Consider the following 19,673-nt stretch of genomic DNA (forward strand, 5'->3'; position numbering starts at 1 on the left):
TGTAAATGTAAATAATTACTCATTCGAATTATTTACAGTATACTATTGTGGACAAAGACCAAATGGTATGTGCAGCAAAACTAGTCATTCCTTTAACATAGCAGATTTTCAGGGACATAATTAGAACCAGATACTCACTGGTAATGGACTTGCACTTCCAGGTATCCTCGCTGGACATCTGGCTGGGTCCCCGCTCAGACAGTGCCTTGTCATAGCTACTTTGGGACTGGCTATCAAAATCAGTATCCTGGGAATGTGACAGCAAACACCAAATTGTAGTAACTTTCCTCGTGACATTAAGGGGATTTCATTCGCCTAAAGCATCTTATGAAGCATTCCAGCTGCTGCATTTACTAAAAGCTGTTATTTTCTTACAAAATATTTGCCGTCCACAGTTTCCTCCTCTTGCCCAGCCGGTCGCCATGCCAACAATCTACCATGATAAATAAAAAAAATAAAAAAACGTATGCTTTAAGCATATTGAAAGTTAAATGTAATTGTGTAAGAGCTTAATTTAGCAAATGGGTAAAAAACAAAATAAGGGCTTACGTGTGAGGACTGGTGCTCTGAAAGATCTCCAGCATACAGGAACAGGTCATATTCCAGACCTCATTATTGAATTTCTCTCCATTCAAAATAACCAGATTTTCTAGACAGTTTGTCCCTGAGCGAGCCAGCTGCTCATTGTCTATGGGACAGATTTGAACAGAATTATATGTTTGTTACAAGCAAGGTTCACCTGTCAGAATGAGAAAGCATCTTTTCCCATAAAATAAATCTCTCACAACTGAAAATTTGGGTTCTAATCATCAAGTAATTCAAGAAATCTCACTCAGATTCGTTTTGTGAGCAATGGTTCCATTCAAAAAAATAAATACTGTCACCTGTTATCGTTATATAGCCATTACTGTTGTATATGTGAAAAGACATATACTTATTTATACTTATATGTATGTACACGCATACATCTACACACAAGCACGCACATGTGATTACCTAGTACTTTTGGTACTATTTCTTCCTCACATGTGAGTGGAAACACCTACCTTGCCTGACACACCACTGTAGCTGTGTGAAAATGTCAGCTAACAGAATTTCACTCAGAGGCTCATAAAACTGGGTGAACACATCACAAATGGCATAGAGTGCATGGTTACATGTTGTTGTCATCCACTCAGTTTTCTGAAAGTAAACATGATTTGAGGTTAACACATGATTCAAATTGACAGTAATGCAATGTATCTCAAAATGACAGAAGTTAGTTAGAAGTTAGTCTTCTGTTAAATATTTAAGTGGGTTGGAAATAGAATTAACAGCCAAAAATGTAATGGCGTCCAGTGGAGAATGGCTGACCTCTGTCTGCTGCTCTGGGAGCTTCATATTGTCAAAAATGCGGAAAACAATCCTGAAGAGATCTTGCCACCAATGCCTCTCAAATGTGTGTCCATAAGTCTTCATAATTTCAAACATGACTGTGAGGCCTCTGTGAAAAGCAGACAAACATTTCTCAAATTGAACTGCAACTAACAATTGACAAAATACCACCCATAAAACATATTATGCTGTTGGAAACATCTTGGTCTGGTTTATTTGGTTTCATTTGCCCATATCCAGCCAGTTTGAATGATCTACTTGCTTTCATTAAAACATGTAATTATAGCTTTATATCTACCAACATGCTGTCCAAAACAAACAGTATAAAATTGGAGTGCAACAATCCAAATAGCATCATTTTAATGGGCCACGTGTGTTGGCAACACTTTGCCCTGCACTTTGATTTTACATTGTTTATGCTGAATGGACACGTTGCTGTTTTCCCAAGATGCTTCCACTTTTCAGTCCCAGTTAAACTTGGAATATCAAACGGGGAAACCATTTTATGAAACCTGGAACTGCAAACAGCCCAAAATCCAGCTATGCCAGCCTACATCACGTTTCTAGAAAGAACAAGATCAACACAAGGCACTGGCCTCACCGAGCCTCATAAGCAGGCCATCCAGGGCTTTCCACAACGGAAACCAGCTACAGCCGTGGCTGTGGACCAGACTGTCACTCTCACTCAAGTCCTGAGAGATGATGGCTAAGGAGGAACATAGAAACATGTCGGCACCACTACACTGGACACCAGAAGCCAACGAGGTCTTTGAATAACTCAAAAACCCAATGGACACTGCCGCCAGAATGGAAACACAAGATGACACTTTGGATTCCACCTCGATGTGGTGGAAAAGAAGTCAATGTCAAAAAGTCACGGAGAAGGAAAAGTGCTGAAGTGTCACTGGGCAAAACTAGATACAGTAAGCCGAGGACATACAGGAAGCATTAAACACCTTCTGGCCATCCAAAAGGTGATAATAAAAGAGACCAAACACCTGGTCATGGGCATCCACTTTAAGAATGAAGATGGAGAATAAAAGGATCAAGAATATTGAAAAATGAGAGAAGGAAATGAACCAACTGTGAAATGGATTCTGGAAATGCAGGAAACAGGACTCTGGCAGCATCACTGAACCTAATTCCAATGTTGCCATGAGAAGCACATTCAGTGACCCATGAGAGCAAAGATAGCATGATGAAACTGCTAAAAAGACTGTGGTGGTGGCCCATCTAAAGGTACGCCATCAAAGATTTGGAAGAGCCATGAAAACCAACACAGGCTGGTGATGGATTACAGCGACATGGGACCGGAACAAAGAACGAGTGACTACTGATACCTGCTCATCATGGTGGACAAATTCACTCGAAATAATGCACAAGTATGGCACTGCATCAAGGGGTGGTCAAAAGAGCCACCCGAACACTGAAGAATGTTCAGGCACGAATCCTGTCCGCAGGAAAGACGAATTGGGTGATTCGTTGCCAACTGAGTTACTAAAAATGAGAAATGAGGATAGGCAAGGCTTATTCCCAAACCCTCATGAAATCTCCACAGAAAGACCAATGAACTAGTTGTCCAGTCATCTCACGTGCTGTAAAACCCATGCCTTCATGTACATGAAGTAAAAGGGTAGGCAGCCAGGGTCTTAGGTCTCTTCAAGTCCACAAAGTAAAATGGAACAAACCAAAGTGGTGTATGGAAAAATCATATGCAGACTCCAGAGGTCTCAACTTGAATCAGAGTCCCCCTACTGACTACCCCTTCCCTAGGGTCGAACTAAGGGCTTCTGTTCGTCCTGTCAACAGAAGATTGTCAACTTTACAGACTCTCTTGAGGAACAAATCCAGGGTACCCTCTACTTCTTATACGTTTCTGTTAACATGATAAACGCTAAGAGTTTTTATTTTCCGATTTCTCTCCCTCACCATCTCTGGCTCTCACTGGCTCAACCCGGTTTACAGAGATCACAAGGGGTGCTTTGTTTCATATGTAAAATGAGCTCCCAATTTGCTCATCTAAACACATTCAGGATATTTTCTTAAGAATGACAACCCACTATAATCTGTGATCAACCCACTATAATCTGTATCATCTATGTAAACAGTTCATCTGCACAGATTACAAAAGACCTGACAAGCAACTGTCCAAATCTGGGAATAACAAAGAGAGAATTTTGTTTGAGGGCGAGTATGAATTTATTTAAACTATGTTCTCACGCTATTTGTAAAAAAAAAAAAAAAAAAAACAGAAACTAAGACTAAACAAGTGAAGAAAATGGGCTTCACGTTTTGTTCAAATATTGCCCTACCTTGTGCGGACATCTAGTTTACAGCGGCTGATGATACAGGAGAGCTCAAACAGGATTGGAAACCATCCACGGACCCACACACGATCACCAGGAGCAACATTCATGTCATCACTGGTGTATTCTCTCAAGGTCTGTGCACAAACAAAGCAGGACATATATTCAATCATTTGGAATATAAGCTAATTATTGAAGAATGGACATGTGGCATGCAACTGGGCACTTGATTCAACAGTATAAACGAGCTGGTCCCACCTGAGGTCTTTGTGACACATATCGTGCACACTGGCGTATGAGCCGTATTGCCTCCATACTGGTGTCGGGAAAAGCTGTATTGCACACAAACTCTGCCAGGCATTTTACTACATCTTGGAAGGAATCGATAGCAGCCGCAAAGTGATCATTGAAGGTGTTCACTGAGTTTGAATGACAAGAAAGGTACAAATCAAAAATAAATCAACTGCTCAGCTGCTATAAACTGAAATAGAAAAAAGATCTCAGAGAGCACAGAACTCCACCAAACATGTAATTTCCCCACATATTGTGACTTACACAGTATAGTTTATATACTCTAAGTCAGTAATAATTCAAGGTTATATTAACCTAAACATAGGAGGCTCATAATAAAAGGTCCGCGGCTTTGATTTTTGAAAGGCCAAAGTCCCTCTGGATTGAGGAACATCACCAAAATTGTCTGAGCTGTCCCTTAGCCCACTGTCAAGATTTTCTGAGAATTTCATTAAAATTAATTCAGAACTTTTTGAGTTATTCTGTCGACGGGCAGATAGGCAGGATAGACGTAATCCGGCTGTCACATGACTTCCGTGGCAGAGGTAATTCAGATTTGATGGGAAAAAAAGGACAGGGTGGTACTTACTGACGATATGCCCAGTGGTCTGGAAGGCCAGCTCAACTATTGTCTCATCATGGTCGGACGCTGCTTGATGAAACACTGAAAATATGTTCTTCCAACCTGACCTGATGTTGGAAGCCTGCGAGTTTACCATCTGCGCCACACACCTGATCACCATATCTCTTATAGTGGGAGACCTACGGGAGCATACGCATGATGGTAGAAAGGGTTCCTCTGACAGTTGCAAAACCAGGAAGAACATTTCTATATAACCACAATAATAATGTGTAACTATAATGGAATTTAACCCTTTCCTGTACATTGTACTTAAAAAAAGAAAAAAACCTTACGGCTTTTGTCTTGCTCATAATTGCCATTAATTGAATATTGCCAGGTCTTTTTACCTGTTCTTCTTAACAATGTGCTCAAAAGGCCTGAGGAAGTCTTTTTGAAAGCGGAAGTTGGCCAGCTCTCCTTTCTCCAAGAACTTCATGGAAAGCTGCCTGAGTGAATCCACAGCAAAGATTGCTACATCTTCATTGGGATTACAGCCCACCTGCAACAAGATGCAATAACATGGCTGAAGTGAAACTAGCTGTTAACTCCACTCAAATCAAATAAATACAAAAAGAAATGTTATTGTCCCCAGAGAGCAATTTGCCTTAGAAAATCAGCAGCGATCACTTAACCAAACACCAAGTACAATGAACAACATTTACCGTTGCACTAAATTCACAAATCTATTGCACTTCCCAAATGATTGCAAATGGCAACTTGTAATTGCCTCAGTCTCTAGACATGTAGACATCTGGCATCATGTAAGTTTATGTGGAATCAGAACTGGATCAGAATTATAGACGCAACATAAAAGCAAAGAAATAAACCAAATACCAAATCAAAAAACAAATATGATCTAGAAACTGGATAAAAGAAGGGTTCAAAATGAATTTAATTAAAATAAGGGTGACCTTACTAAAAGGAAAAGGGGCTTTGGACCTCATGGGACGCCTAGTGTTGACTAGTTTGAGCAAGTTTCTAAAGCAGAACAATCCATTTATGTAGGCAGGAGTGAGAGCTTTTATCCATTAGTTTGGTATCTGCTTGTAGAAAATCCCAGAATCCAGCAAATGTGATGACAATCTCCAATTTCATTTGATCTGACCATAAGCCCACAAAAAATGAAGTGCAAAGACCCATATACATTTATTATAGCTGAGAAAAATCAACTTTTTTCACCAATTAACACCAAGTAGTCTGAACGGGTGTGACAGAGATTCCACCTTGATACTGTAATTTAGTTCATCCCGACCCATAACTTGCAGAAACCCAATATCATTGAGTGTTCGGCAGCAGGAGAAATAGGCATAAAAATCTAGATAGGCAACATGTGAAAAGCACAGGTTTAAGTGAATAGGCCTAGAGGTTGGAGATAAAAGAGTCAGATGTAAACAAAAACTGCATAAATGATGAGGATGAGCTGAGCTTGATTTGAGCGGTGATTATTCTGAGGATGCTTCAGCACATACCACAGGTCAGTCCTACCACCTGCTGTCACACTGTATAGCAACCACAACTCCTGATCTTGACCAATCAACCAGTCGTTGACATCTTTGTGCACTTCTTCACTACCATCTCTTCCATCTGCACTCATTACCATATCAATTCAAACTATCATGTGCAATAATATATTGTACACCATTTTATGCAGAATTATATGCTACTTTACAGACTCCTACCTGTAATGTACAATATTTTTAACACACTTTATTTTTACTACACTTAGGCATTACATGTCTAGTGTTGTAAAATAATATAAAAGAAAATATGCTAAATTTATGGGAAAGAAGACAATAGTTTTAAAGTAAGATCTTTTCGAATAATAAAAAAATAGGGTTTACTTAAAGGTTGACGAAGGGTGCGTGTGTGTGTGTGTGTGTGTGATGAGTAAGCATGGGGGTGTTCTATTTGACAATTTAAGATTCAATCCTTGTCACCTCTGAAGTACCCACCTTGTTGAAGTGGTCTCCTATGACCTGCCAAATGCGAGACCACTGCAGCCTGATCCGGTTCATGTTGTAGTAGGAGATCTCTACGATTTTTTGGAGGCTAAACATCCTTGGCTGATGTGCTGAGGCCAGCTCATCCATAGACACCGCACACAGCCAACGCACAAAATCCACTAGGAATGAAAATGCAATGCAAGATTAATACCTTTCCTTTCCTGTTGAGGAACATGGAGTTAGTAAAATAATATCACACTCACCTATTGCGTTTCCATCAAGTCTGGTGGAACCCGTGAAGATCCTGAACATAGGATTATTGGGTTGACATATTGTCCTGTAGCAAGTTTACTTGATCTGCAGTGTGATTTAGTTTTTACCTGTCCACAGCTACAACTACACTTTGAGAGCTGGTTTCTCCAACAGACTCCTGGATGTGCACCATTTGCCTTTTTTCTTGATTTCCAACCATATTCCCTCAAAAACATAAAGACTCTAAGTGAATACAAGGTATCCTGTCTTTAGCTTTAAAGTTCCCAAATCTACAAGCAAAATCTTGTACACAAAAATACACAAAAGAAATCAATACACCCAACACCTGACTATAAGCCGCAGGTGGCCACGTTGAACCATGAGATCTTTATGGTCCACAGAAAGATGATTTTAAATGTTTAATTACTAAACATGGCAGTAACGCAGGAGTAAAATGACATTACAGTAACACGTCTGTTAAAAAATAATGAGCCAACCAGCTGTTGATCCTTAGCTTTAACATAAAAGCTGCATCATCAGCATTTCTTCATGTGTTACCCATGACGAGGGTGTGAACATGAAGCGGAAAAAGACTGGTCAACACAAGTAAACTAGCATCTTCCTAGGTGCATTAGCATCTCTTCAAAGTGTCTTGCTCTTGTGCTGCGCGAGCATCCTTTGGTGGCCGTAAATGCCCATTCAAATGCAGAAAACTTTGCGATTGAAGAAGTCATACAGTACATACATAATTTACGGTAATTATATCCAGGGTTAACCTGAAAGTATAAAAATAAATGATATATTTCTCTCACCCAGTCCAAGAGGCATGAACTCCTCTACACCTGCAGGTAATCCCTTGATGTTGAGCTCTTTTTCCCGGACCACTCCTGAGCTATAGCGGGGTTTTACCCCTGTTCCAATCAATTGGGCAAGCTCTAGTTGACTGATACACCTCAAAATCTATAATACAGAAAGAAAAAACAAAACAAACAAAAAAAGAGTTCCATCAAGCACTTCATTGAGTCTCCTAAAAATGATTAATGAGCTCAGGACAAGCTTTATGTAAATCATATGCTAACAGAAAAGCTACGGCGTGATGTGCAGAGTCAAATTCAATATGGTGAGCAGTCTGGCATCTTAGGTCTTCCAAGCAAAGCTAAGACAATGACTAATTAAAATGACTATGTGTTAGTATATAATAATGTTAAATTACCAACGGCATGAAGCAAGATCAAACAAACAGGATTTTTTTCTATCCTTACACCGAAAATACACTGGATGCGATTGTGTTCCGGTCCAGCTTCGCTGCCTGTCTTCACGTGCAATCCCAAAGGCAGCAGTGAAGGAATTCATGTACCATCGCATGATATTACCACTTTTTAAAACAAGCCCAAGATGACTTTAAAAAATTTCCTGACTACAAATTCTCCATTCGGATTTGTGTTCCTTTTCCTTTTTTCCACTCAAATGTCAACCTGACAGATTATTTATTGTGTCTCGGATTTATTTTCTTTGAGATTTGCATATAATATTTTGAAAGTGCGGGCCCTTTAGCACCTTTTAAAAATGACCCCCCCCCCCAAAAAACAATAAATAGTTGCCGATGTTTTATTTGCTCCCATTTTCCCAACCCGCTCAGGCTGCACTGTGCCAGATTGCTGCGATGGGCAAAATAGAAGCTGGGAAAACTATTTGAAAAGTGTTCCAAGATAACAGTTTAGTTCTTAAATTAAAGATTATATCCTGATTAAAACTAACACCAAGGTTGCTCAATCAGACTTGCAATAATAAAACCAAGTAATCGCTGATGAGGAAATTCTCTCTGGGAAGAATGAGTGTTAAATACTAGTGGAAGCCTATTATACCCCAAATTTAAACTTTGAAATGTAGACTACAGATATCTATTTATTTTGAATTTATGAGTCTAGCAGCAAAGCTTAATTGCTAAATTTTATTAACTCTCAAACCATGACAAAGAACATCACCCTTTTGTTTATATATTGATCAAAATCTAAAGACCAGTTACAAATTCAAAAAGAAATTGCATTTTGCACTGTTCGATCTAAAATACAACTTCAAAATGCAAAAGGATGACAAAATTTATTAAAAGCATATTTTGGTCTTTAACTTTTTCCTTTTAATTTTTGCTTTCAATAAATTTCTGACTCACTCCTGTTTCTTCTTTTGCCATTTTGAAGTTCTGTTTGCAACCTTCTTAAGATTCAAATGTGTAAAATACAAATTTGTGCAAATTTACACAGGAGTGTAACCTGCCTATTTTCCCTATGACTCAATAATACCTCATGCCAGGAATTGCCCAGGTAGTTCCCATCAGTGTGAGCCACAGTGATGAGTGTCTTGATAGTGTCGATGTTCTTCTGCTTCATCTCTGTGATGCTGGAGCAGGCAGTGAGTAAGGTGAATCTCGCCAGTGCTTGGACATAGGCATCTCGCTCTAGCTACAAAGAGTAAGGTTGTTTTCAAGAACGTTCACAAGAGCACACCAATAACAAACTCTTACATTACTGATGTGGTCAATTTCATACACAAGCTGAGAAGGATCATGATATTGGTTCAGGAGTAAAGGTCCACAGACCTGCATGTTGAAGATGCAAGCTATTCTGATGGCACATCGGATGCCCTCTAGACACAGGGAGGCTACCTCAAGGTCATCACAGTCCTGTAGTCCCACACTGAATGCTGCGAGCAAGGGGGTCCATGCCAACTGTAACACATGCACAACAATCTGAGGTGCATTTCAAAAAACTGGATTTCATTTTTTTCACCATTAGCTGTTTGGCTAAAATCCATATGAAAAGTAGGTGAATTTAGTCACACCTTGAACATGGGCCTGACATGCTCCAGGTGAGTAGCACTAAAGAATGGAGCCTGAGCATGGCTGACAGCCTCCATCAGAGCTTTGGCAGTCTTTGCCATCTGCTCCATCTCCATGTTATACAGGAGACGACGCTGTTTCTCATTGGCTACACCTGGGAAGAGTGGGTCACAAATATTTCAGTGAAAAGCGTTTTTTTTTCCCCTCCAGCTAATGTGTGACGTATTCTTAAAAGTGAAGCACCGTTAACAGACAAACATGTGCTTACTTTGCTTGGTTGACTTTGGCATGATTGAGAACTCTTTGCTCTCCTTTATTGCAATCTTCTTGCCTGCAATCTCATCATATATGGCAGACAAATACTCTTCAGGCAGGTCCTTACTGTCATTGATACCACGGTTCATCTTAATGTACTGCTCCTTTGTCATTTTGTTCTTCACCTACATCAACAGAAAATAAGGGAGGAATTTGGTAGAACACATTTTCAACTGTGGTTACAAAATGTGTTTTCTTTCAATTGAAAAGACGAGGACCAAATGATGATAACGGACTAACCTGAGGGCTGTGCAGATCCGTGGTGAGCATAATGATAGAGTATGCTAGCACATAGGCGGTGTCTGCACTAGCAAACAAAGTCTGTCTGTAAAAAATGACAAACAAGGCAACAATGAGCATCTTGTGTTTGTTTGGTCTGAAAATGTGAACATTAAAAATAGAAACATAAAAATAGCGGAGTAATTATGAAGCGGTACTTACCCCTGATTGCATTCAAGAAATCGAGCAGCAAACTTTTCCATTAGCCTGTCAATCTTCTGTGCCTCACCAGGCAACCTAAAGCCTTCCAAGAAGGTTCTCAATGCAGAGACAAAATCCCACCCACAAAAATCTAACTGATCCACATAACAGTACATCACTTCTTTGTTGAATTTGAAATTCTCGCTGAGGAACTCTCCGACCTGTGTCTGTGATACAGAGATAGTGGCCAGGGTAAGTCAAGAAAAACATGTAACATGCTTCAGAATTTAGGGATTGCACATGCTTGATCATTAAGCTACTAACAGTGTCCAGTCTCTCCTCTTGGTGTAGGAACTGGGCAATATCTTCAGCCGTGACACCCAGCATGCTCTGGTCCTGGAGATACTGAATACCACGCTTTGGCTTCTTGTTGAAGCTGTGGAGTGACAAGAAATAGCAATAATTGTAATGCTGCTCTTCCTGAATGATGAAAAAATGATCAAAGTGAACTTCAATGCTGAAATTTGCATATGTCTTGCAATCAGTTTAGTTAGGAACTTGTTTCCCTACTTAGTTATATACTGCTTTTATTTATCTCACCTTTTTTAATCATTTATTTCCTCTTGCATTATTTCATTTTCATTTGTTTTTCTCTTCTTTTTTCAAAGATTTAGTTGTCAACTGGTCAAGAGATGCTACCTACAATAAACACACAGCTAACACACAGCTAAAGCAGGCACAGGCACCGTGGTGCCATTTTGTACAGGGTACGCCACACACAAGTCGCCGGCTCAAGGCTAAACCTCGGTAGAATAATCAGGATATTAGCTCTTCTCATTAGTTTGTCTAAACTTTCCCATTTGTTTTTCCCATCTACTTGTTTAAATTTGAATTATAGTCTGTATATTTTAAAACAACGCTGCATGTATCACACCAAACTGTTGACGTCCTTTCTTCCTCAGCAATTTACCAAAAATTCAAGATTCAGTTTCCAAACTGGACTTCGGCTTGAAGAGAATGTTAAAGTAATGTCTAGATGCAATTATGCATTGCTGTCAACAGTTGTACGGTTGCAATGATATGTTCCCCTCTTCAAACCTATTTTTACTATTGAATAAAGCCACAAGTTAACAGAGATTGCCTCAGGGTGAATGGTTTTTTCCCCCCGCCACAATCCAAAAACATACATGTATTGTTAAGGTCTGAAAGACTGAGATTGTAAGTAAATGCTGAATTGGTGAGCTGTCCAAGGTCGATACCTTTTGCCCAGGAATGGCAGAAAACGCAGTGGTTAACAGAAAATCACAGACTAAATCAAATGTGCAAATCAATTTTGGAATCAAGTTTTCAAAAATGTTTTCATACAGCTCTTAGACTTTTGTTTCAATGCTCAGAATTAGAATACCGTAAATACCAACAAGACAGAAAAATGTGGTTTTGAAGTCAGAACAAAAAAAAGCCACATTTTTCACAAATATCCCAAAAAAGAAAGAGAAATCAAGCAAAGACAGACTTGATGAGGTCAAGAGGTGCAAATGAATCAAGATGAACAAATGTTGTCACACCATGGGATTTCAAGGCTAAATCACTTTTGGTGAAAGAAAAGGCACAATAATAAAAAAAAATAAAAAAAATATCCAATCAACTGTGAGTTTGAACAAGCAAAGTTTTTGTTGACTTTTTGTTTAACTTAAAATTCTGAAATTATTGAACTAATTTAGAGTTTTAATCAATTATAGAAAGCAAAATACCATTTTTTCCTCACTTGAGGAAAGAGACTGAATAGAGTCATTTACAATTACAATTACTAAACTTGACAATAACATTGCAATTATTGTGTAGCCATATATTATGGTTTATCATATAAATGATTTCTCCAAAAGCTACCATAAAGTTACTTTTGCTCAAAGTGTTCATTCATACGACAAAGGAATGAAAAGGGCCTCACAGTTCAATGCCATGTTCAATGATGTCCTTCTGTTGTTTAATGACCTCATACTGTTCTGGAAGGTCCGTCTGGGACGCAGGGAGACTGGAGGACATGGTTGAGTCCAGAGAGCTGACACTGTCTCGACGCCCTGCCAGCTGATCTGGAAGTCTCAGTGCTCCTCCCTCAGTGTTTGAGAGATTCTCCTGACCTGCAATACCCAAAATAAAGGAAGACGTTATCATCACACTTAAACCCATCAGTCATAATACTTTTAGTGCAGTGGTCCCCAACCTTTTTAGGTAAATCAGCGCTTTACTGCGGCCCGCGGGGGGTTGAACTGTCAGATAAGTGTGCCCGCTAAGACTCACAAGCGCTACTTTCTCCTACTCACTACGATAACGTTTAAACATCCCTTCAAAGTAAGCTACAGATACGCTACAAAGACAAATATAAAGAGCATTTTCTTTTCATGAAAATTCTAACTCACCATAATGACAAATCAATGGGAGCCCTGAGCTTGTTTCTCTGCAATGAAACGGTCCCATCTGGGAGTGATGGGAGACAATGACACCCCAAGTGTGTCGCTTATGCCCAGTCTACTCCATTGTTTTGTCTTAGTTGCTGTCACACAGACAGATTATCGGAAATGGCAACCGGGTTTTCAGTTCTGTGGTGGCGATTTCAGGGTATTCTGCCATGACTTTAATCCAGAATACTGGAGCACCAGGTACGATGCTCTCAGTGCGTTCACATTTACTGATGTGATGGCCCTCAATAATTACTTCTGCCCATCGTGTTCCTGTTTTTTTCTTTCAAAATACTCCAGGGGCTTGTCTTTTAAACTAGGGTGCTGGGTCTCCAAGTGGCGAAGTAGTTTTGAAGGCTTCATTGCCTCATTAGCGAGCTGGTCACTGCAAATTACCTAGAGCGGGCTTGGTGTGCGGGAATCACCTCCCGGGATAAATCCATATTTCAAGTAGAACTCCTGATATTGTCTGTTAAAAGCTTTCTTTTTCTTGGAAGTGGGCTCTTCTCCCATCTCTTGATTTGGCCTTTTCTTTTTTGCAAAGACATTTTTCAAAGGTGTCTGTTTCTTTTCAATTTTGTTGTGTAAGATGTAACTGAGAGAATGCGGTCATTTCTCAAAAGGTTTTTCAAAATAAAATATCGTTCAGACTCAGCTAATACATAAAATGGAATTATTGATTTATTTCTTGTGCGGCCCAATCGATCCACAGACCGGTACCGGTCCACGGCCCGGTGGTTGGGGACCACTGTTCCCCCACCCGCTCATGTCGGCATACCCCCAGACCTCCAGTTGCACTGATGCTGACAGGAAAGGCCTGCAGAGTACAAAAACCCCTGACTGCCCTCCTACTCCCGATTTAACAGAGGGTTTTCACGTACGTCACATTTTGGGCAGTAAACTGGACGTCCACCCATGTTAGAAGGCACTCGGATGTAATTGTGATTTTGTTATTACTTATGTAATGATTATTTGTCTATTGTGATAATTGCATATATTATTACACATGGCATATATTATTAATATCTATATTACACATTTCAGCATTTCTGTCAAAAGAATCTCTACTGATTTAAATTGATTTCACAGGAGGAGAGCATCATAAATTCCACACCTGACTATAAGCCATGGGTGGCCACGTTGAACCATGAGATCTTTATGGTCCACAAAAAGATGATTTTAAATGTTTAATTACTAAACATGGCAGTAATGCAGGAGTAAAATGACATTACAGTAACATGCCTGTTAAAAAATAATGAGTCGACCAGCTGTTGTTCGTTAGCTTTAACTTAAAAGCCGCCTCATTAGCATTTCTTCGTGTGTTACCCATGACGAGGGTGTGAGCGGAAAAAGACTGTTCAACACAAGTAAACTAGCATCTTCCTAGGTGCATTAGCATCTCTTCAACCTGTCTTGCTCTTGTGCTGCTTGAGGGCCCCCTGGTGGCCGTAAATGTCCATTCAAATTCAGAAAACTTTATCCCAGTGGGGCGATTGAGAAGTGTCATAAAAATCCATAAATAAGCCACATCGCTCATAAAGCTGCAGAGGTCAAAGCGTGGGGGAAAAGTAGCGGCTTACAGAATAGAATTTCGGGTATATCATATCATATAATGTCAAAATGACAATAACTAATAAAAAAAGAACGTCTAACTTTCTATTCTATATCACATATACGAATGGGAGAGAGAGATTTACACGCACTTACCTAGGTTTGATTGAAGATGTGGATTTACATACATGTCTTTGCTCCATTCCACCATACATTTGAGGATTGACACTAGACACTCCAACCCCTTTTTACGAAGACTCAGCTCCTGATAAATACATTTAAAGGTTGTTGTAAACAGAAACCACATAAAAAGAAACACTTATTTTGAAAATATGCTTAACCTTCAACCCAAAGACTTGCAGTCCTATATAGGTTCTTGTCTATGTGACGCTACAGTATATGCTGTCAACAAATGTATGTGAGCAACAAGTGTTCTTGTTGTGTGGAGCATTGAGTCTTTAAGTGTACCTGCAAAGAAGTCATTCCCAATTCCTGACCACTTCTGCCTTGAGCAATCTTTGACAGGTCATTGACAAGTCGTTCAAAGATGTTGGCAGCATTCAAGTGACAATCATAGTTCACATAGATGTCAACAACACACTGGGCATCTTGAAGGAAAATAGTTTGATCAGAAACAGTAACTTATATTCCTCGACAAAAGTAATAATTCATTGTAATTCCTCAAATTTGAGATGAGAAAGCACGAGTACCTGCACAAATGCGTGTTAGCGTTTGAATGACCATCCACTTGTGTTCAAAAGAGCTTGTTGACGTCTCCAGAATGGTTAAAAATATCTCCCTGAAAAAAACCTTAAGGTAGAAAAGTGGAAATAATGTAACACAGCATTTTTATTATTTTCATGAACATATTAACATTATTCAGGTACAATTCATATAAAAATGATTGATGTTACGATTGATTTTATTGTCCTAGGTATTGTTAAAGTACAAAAATACATTTAAAAAACAAACGTTCAGACATCAAAAAAGGATGAAAAAAGAACTGCAAAAAAATGAAAACTATTTGGCATTTGTAAATTAAAACTATTCAATTGCATTAAAGTCATTAATGCTTTTACTGTGTACCTCAATCTGCATCTTGAGATGAATCTTAAAGTGGGACAGCAAGGTCAGGAAGATGGCCAACGAGAGCTCAAAAACCTCAGGCACAGAGGAAACACCATTTTTGGACAATGCTACGCAGAGATATTGCTTGATGGCGTTGGCAAACATATCATGAGCACGGAACACTGGGCCGGCACCCTGCAGCAAGGAAAGCAGCAGTTGAAGGGAAATAATCTTAGACCGCAACTCATGGGACCTGAAATGGAGAAGAAATCAATGAGCATCTCAAATACACGCACACACACGCACGCACACACGCACACACACACACAGAGTAACAATCCATATACTGCCACATTTCATTAAGGTCTCAATAGATTTTTCTAATTGAATTATTTCGTTTAAAAAGGCAGGTTGAAGTGAAACAAGACCTACTTTGGGTCTGGAGGTCCATCAGCAAGAGGCTTCATGGAGAGCTTGCAGAGTGAGCGGAACACCAAAAAGGCATCCTTCTGCAGGATGTGACAGAAACTTGCAGTGTTCTGTGGCTCCTGCAGGGCATCTGCATCCTGACACAATTGAAGAAGGCAAGGCTTACTATAAAAAAATAAATACTCTAATGGGGACATTTTCACATTAAGTATTTATTTATCCAATGTGTACACTTTTTATAAGATCTATGTTGTGTGGAAAGAAGCCATTCATACTTACTAATTAAATCAGAAAAAAATACAGTTTGCCTTCTGATGAGTGGCGTAAGGCTTTTAGTGATAACTAACAACTGAAAATATTACTTCAATCACCCATTTACCTTGTATATAGTATACTGTCAAATGATAAAATAGAAACATCTTCTTTAACTGTTGAAAATAACTATGGTCCTTGTTGGCCTGATGAAGTCCTGAAGCAAGACTTTCACTAAGCCTAAAGAAATGTGGCTAAACCATCTGCAATGGAAGGAATACAAGTATCACTCCCAATGACACATATCAAGTCAGTAAGCAGAACCCGAGGACTCTGGGATGGGCTCTCCCTATGTTAGTTATTTTTTCTGGGACTGGTCTGTGGACCCACTGACAGTCATGTGTATCATGTGTACAATGGCAAAATGCTTGCCCAATGGAGATTCTAAACATGGAGCATGATGATGATGAGGAATTTGGACCCCCTTTTCTGGCTGATGCATTATGTCACATAATAGACAGGGGGGGCCACAGAAAGGCCTTTTAGAACAACAGGAAGATGGATAATTGTACAGAATTGTACAGGCCCTGTGGCTAGTGTTAAAATTTTAAAATGTTTCTACAGGTGCAAAAACAAAATTGCTCACCAGCATCTCTGTGGAAGAAACAGAAGCCTGATCAGTGATGTCATTTATCTGCACAGTTCCTGTTCTCGAAGGGGGAACCTGTTTTCTTTCATCGGTCAGGTGAGGAAGCTGTTCATCTACATAAGAAAAGACCACAGTAGATATTTTTATATACCGTATTTTCGCAACTTTAAGGCAAACTTAAAAGTCTTGAATTTTCTCCAAAATGGAGTTCCAAAATCTGTAAATGCTTTTTGGCTTGCCAGCTTTCGCAAAAGCCATTTTGGATTCATTCTGTTTATTTCGGATACAGAAGATGAGAACTTTGATGGATTTGTGGATGAGGATTGATCAAAAAAAACAATGTGATTACATTGCTAAATACACGCTAGCAGGCAGCGTTCGTCAGGCTCGTTCTTGGCATTGACTCCCTGATTCACCTCACTAGGATCTACAGCAAACACATCGGGATGTTATTCGGATATCGAGAAAACCTACCAGTGGCTGGCAATGGCCGGGCTGAAAGACAGCACAGAGGCACTAATCATGGCTGCACAAGAACAGGCCCTGAGCACCAGAGCAATAGAGGCCAGGGTCTACCATACCAGACAAGACCCCAGGTGCAGACTGTGTGGAGATGCCCCTGAGACAGTCCAGCACATCACAGCAGGGTGCAAGATGTTAGCAGGCAAGGCAAGGTGGCTGGCATAGTGTAGAGCAGAGGTCGGGAAATCTATGGCTCGCGAGCCAGATATGGCTCTTTTGATGGCTGCATCTGGCTCACAGACAAATCGTTAATCATAAAAAAAAATGCTTCGTTAGACTCCTTTGTGGATGCGCGAACCGACGACTGTCACTGGCGACAAGAAAGCCGGTTTGCAGTAATTATAATGGGAAAGTGCCAAACATACATGTTTATGTCTATCTATTTATTTTACTATCAAACGCATAGGCAACACAGATGAGGCAGAGACACTGTTCAAGTGGGGTTGCCATATACTGCTGTTGAAAACAGCGGCCGATGTGCGCATGTGCAAAACAACGGTCCGTCAAACGGCTTGTCGTGAGATCAGTAAGTAAACTTCCCGTGTTGTCAGCTAACTCATTTTGGAAACCCTTTTGAGTAAATGGCTAAAAGAAAAAAAGACGAGGAGTATCGTACTTTTCAGCAGGAATGGACAGAGGAACTTGCCTTTGTTTGAGAGAGTGGGTTCTGCAGTGTGTCTAATATGCAATGATAAAATTGCATCTATGAAACGGTCAAATATAAAGCGGCTACAAAGCCATTAGCAAAACCATGCAGCACCAGAAGTCGCAGGTAAGAAATACTCATCATTGATTAGCAACAGCATAACAATGTTATTAAAAAGAATTCAGAGACTTATTGTACTTTAAAAGTGTTGGAATGACATAAAATGCACACATTTACTTGTATTTTTAGTTTTATATTTCATGTATGGCTCTCACACAATAAGATTTAAAAATATGTATTGTTCATGGCTCTCTCAGCCAAAAATGTTCCCGATCCCTGGTGTACAGGAACATCTGCACTGAGTATGGGCTGGAGGTCCCAGGGACCAGGTGGGAGACACCCCCGAAAGTGGTGGAGAACGAGCAGGTCAAGATCATGTGGGACTTCCAGATCCAGACTGACAAGATGGTGGTGGATAAACACCAGAAGACAGTGGTGGTGATAGATGTAGCAATCCCAAGTGATAGCAACATCAGGAAGAAGGAACACAAGAAGCTGGAGAAGTACCAAGGGCTGAAGGAGGAGAGAATGTGGGGCATGAAAGCAACAGTGGTCCCAATAGTGATGGGTACACTAGGGGCAGTAACACCCAACCTGAGTAGAAGGCTCCAACAGATACCAGGAACCACATCAGAGATCTCTGTCCAGAAGAGCGCAGTCCTAGGAACAGCTAAGATCCTGTGCAGAACCCTCAGACTCCCAGGCCTCTGGTAGAGGACCCGAGTCTGAAGGAAGGAGGCACCGCCCAGGAGGGCGAGGAAGAGATTTTTTTTTTTTGTGTTTGTTTGTGTGTATGTGTATACTGACTCTTATTGAAAATAACAAGAACTAAAGGGTTATTATAAAAAAAAAAACAAAAAAAAAACACCCGAACAAAAGCTAGACAGCCAAGAAGAACCTTACCCATTCCATTATCCTTTAGTGTTGGTTGATGCTCTTCCTCTCCCTCATCATTACCAAATTGTGTGTCTGTAGGAAGTGTCTCGATGACATCTTTAAAAAGTGAATCCAATTTAAACATAAAGAATCAAAACTCTTGGCATATGACAACTACACAGGACAGTGCAAGAGAGCTTGAGAGCTTAGTGTACACCCACCTGATGATGGTGTTACTGGTTCTCCATTTCCTCCTTTAATTGAAGCGCTGCTGCCCTGTTGTTCACCATTGATTGAAGTTGTGTTTGTCTCTTTGTCCTGGTCTCCGTCACTGGCTAACGGTGGGCTTACAGAAACAGTTGTGTAGGTTGTAGTCTCCCCTACAGAATCGGCTACAACGTATGGTGAACTCTGAGACTCTGGGGTAGATGTATAGTCAGATCTGGGGGAGACAGTATGCCAATCACTTAAGACTGGTGAATGAGTCTGTTGGGCCAGGCACAAGTGATCCTTCTCCAGTTCTGAAGCATCCAGAGCCTTTGGTGGGGAAAAGGATTGAAAATGTTTGTCAAATAAATAATATGCATTATAAATAGTTGGATGTTTCTTTTTTTTTTTTTTTTTATTTACCACCTCTCAGTCTTTAGGAACACCAACTGAGAAGAAGCTCACCAATTTTTATTCTATTATTTTTATTTTATTCTAACTATAAATTACACAAATTATGGCCTGTTTAATAAAAAAAAATGGGTAAATGACTGGTACCATACAGTAAAAAGACCATAGTTAAAGCTTAATGTGGGAC

At 39.9% G+C, this 19,673-nt stretch overlaps 1 protein-coding gene across 2 annotated transcripts in view; it reads right to left on the reverse strand.

Moving 5' to 3' along the window:
• Window positions 1–19,673, reverse strand: part of arfgef2 (ADP-ribosylation factor guanine nucleotide-exchange factor 2 (brefeldin A-inhibited)) — a 34,571-nt gene that overhangs the window by 8,610 nt on the left and 6,288 nt on the right. The window contains exons 6-34 of one of the 2 annotated variants that reach the window (XM_011619481.2): window positions 19,090–19,405; window positions 18,896–18,985; window positions 16,762–16,877; window positions 15,867–16,000; window positions 15,453–15,687; window positions 15,077–15,176; window positions 14,835–14,974; window positions 14,523–14,631; window positions 12,308–12,497; window positions 10,684–10,795; window positions 10,381–10,586; window positions 10,180–10,264; window positions 9,893–10,064; window positions 9,627–9,778; window positions 9,385–9,513; window positions 9,089–9,247; window positions 7,601–7,748; window positions 6,917–7,013; window positions 6,800–6,840; window positions 6,546–6,715; window positions 4,941–5,092; window positions 4,561–4,733; window positions 3,939–4,099; window positions 3,687–3,817; window positions 1,354–1,483; window positions 1,047–1,182; window positions 550–688; window positions 376–433; window positions 139–247 (exon numbers count right to left, since the gene is read on the reverse strand). In XM_011619481.2, coding sequence (XP_011617783.2) covers window positions 139–247; window positions 376–433; window positions 550–688; window positions 1,047–1,182; window positions 1,354–1,483; window positions 3,687–3,817; window positions 3,939–4,099; window positions 4,561–4,733; window positions 4,941–5,092; window positions 6,546–6,715; window positions 6,800–6,840; window positions 6,917–7,013; window positions 7,601–7,748; window positions 9,089–9,247; window positions 9,385–9,513; window positions 9,627–9,778; window positions 9,893–10,064; window positions 10,180–10,264; window positions 10,381–10,586; window positions 10,684–10,795; window positions 12,308–12,497; window positions 14,523–14,631; window positions 14,835–14,974; window positions 15,077–15,176; window positions 15,453–15,687; window positions 15,867–16,000; window positions 16,762–16,877; window positions 18,896–18,985; window positions 19,090–19,405 — 4,090 coding nt within the window. The remainder of the gene's footprint in view (window positions 1–138; window positions 248–375; window positions 434–549; window positions 689–1,046; window positions 1,183–1,353; window positions 1,484–3,686; window positions 3,818–3,938; window positions 4,100–4,560; window positions 4,734–4,940; window positions 5,093–6,545; window positions 6,716–6,799; window positions 6,841–6,916; window positions 7,014–7,600; window positions 7,749–9,088; window positions 9,248–9,384; window positions 9,514–9,626; window positions 9,779–9,892; window positions 10,065–10,179; window positions 10,265–10,380; window positions 10,587–10,683; window positions 10,796–12,307; window positions 12,498–14,522; window positions 14,632–14,834; window positions 14,975–15,076; window positions 15,177–15,452; window positions 15,688–15,866; window positions 16,001–16,761; window positions 16,878–18,895; window positions 18,986–19,089; window positions 19,406–19,673) is intronic. The other variant, XM_011619482.2, reaches the window with a different exon arrangement.

The sequence above is a fragment of the Takifugu rubripes genome, chromosome 3, assembly GCF_901000725.2.
Source record: "Takifugu rubripes chromosome 3, fTakRub1.2, whole genome shotgun sequence".
Lineage (NCBI taxonomy): Eukaryota > Metazoa > Chordata > Actinopteri > Tetraodontiformes > Tetraodontidae > Takifugu > Takifugu rubripes.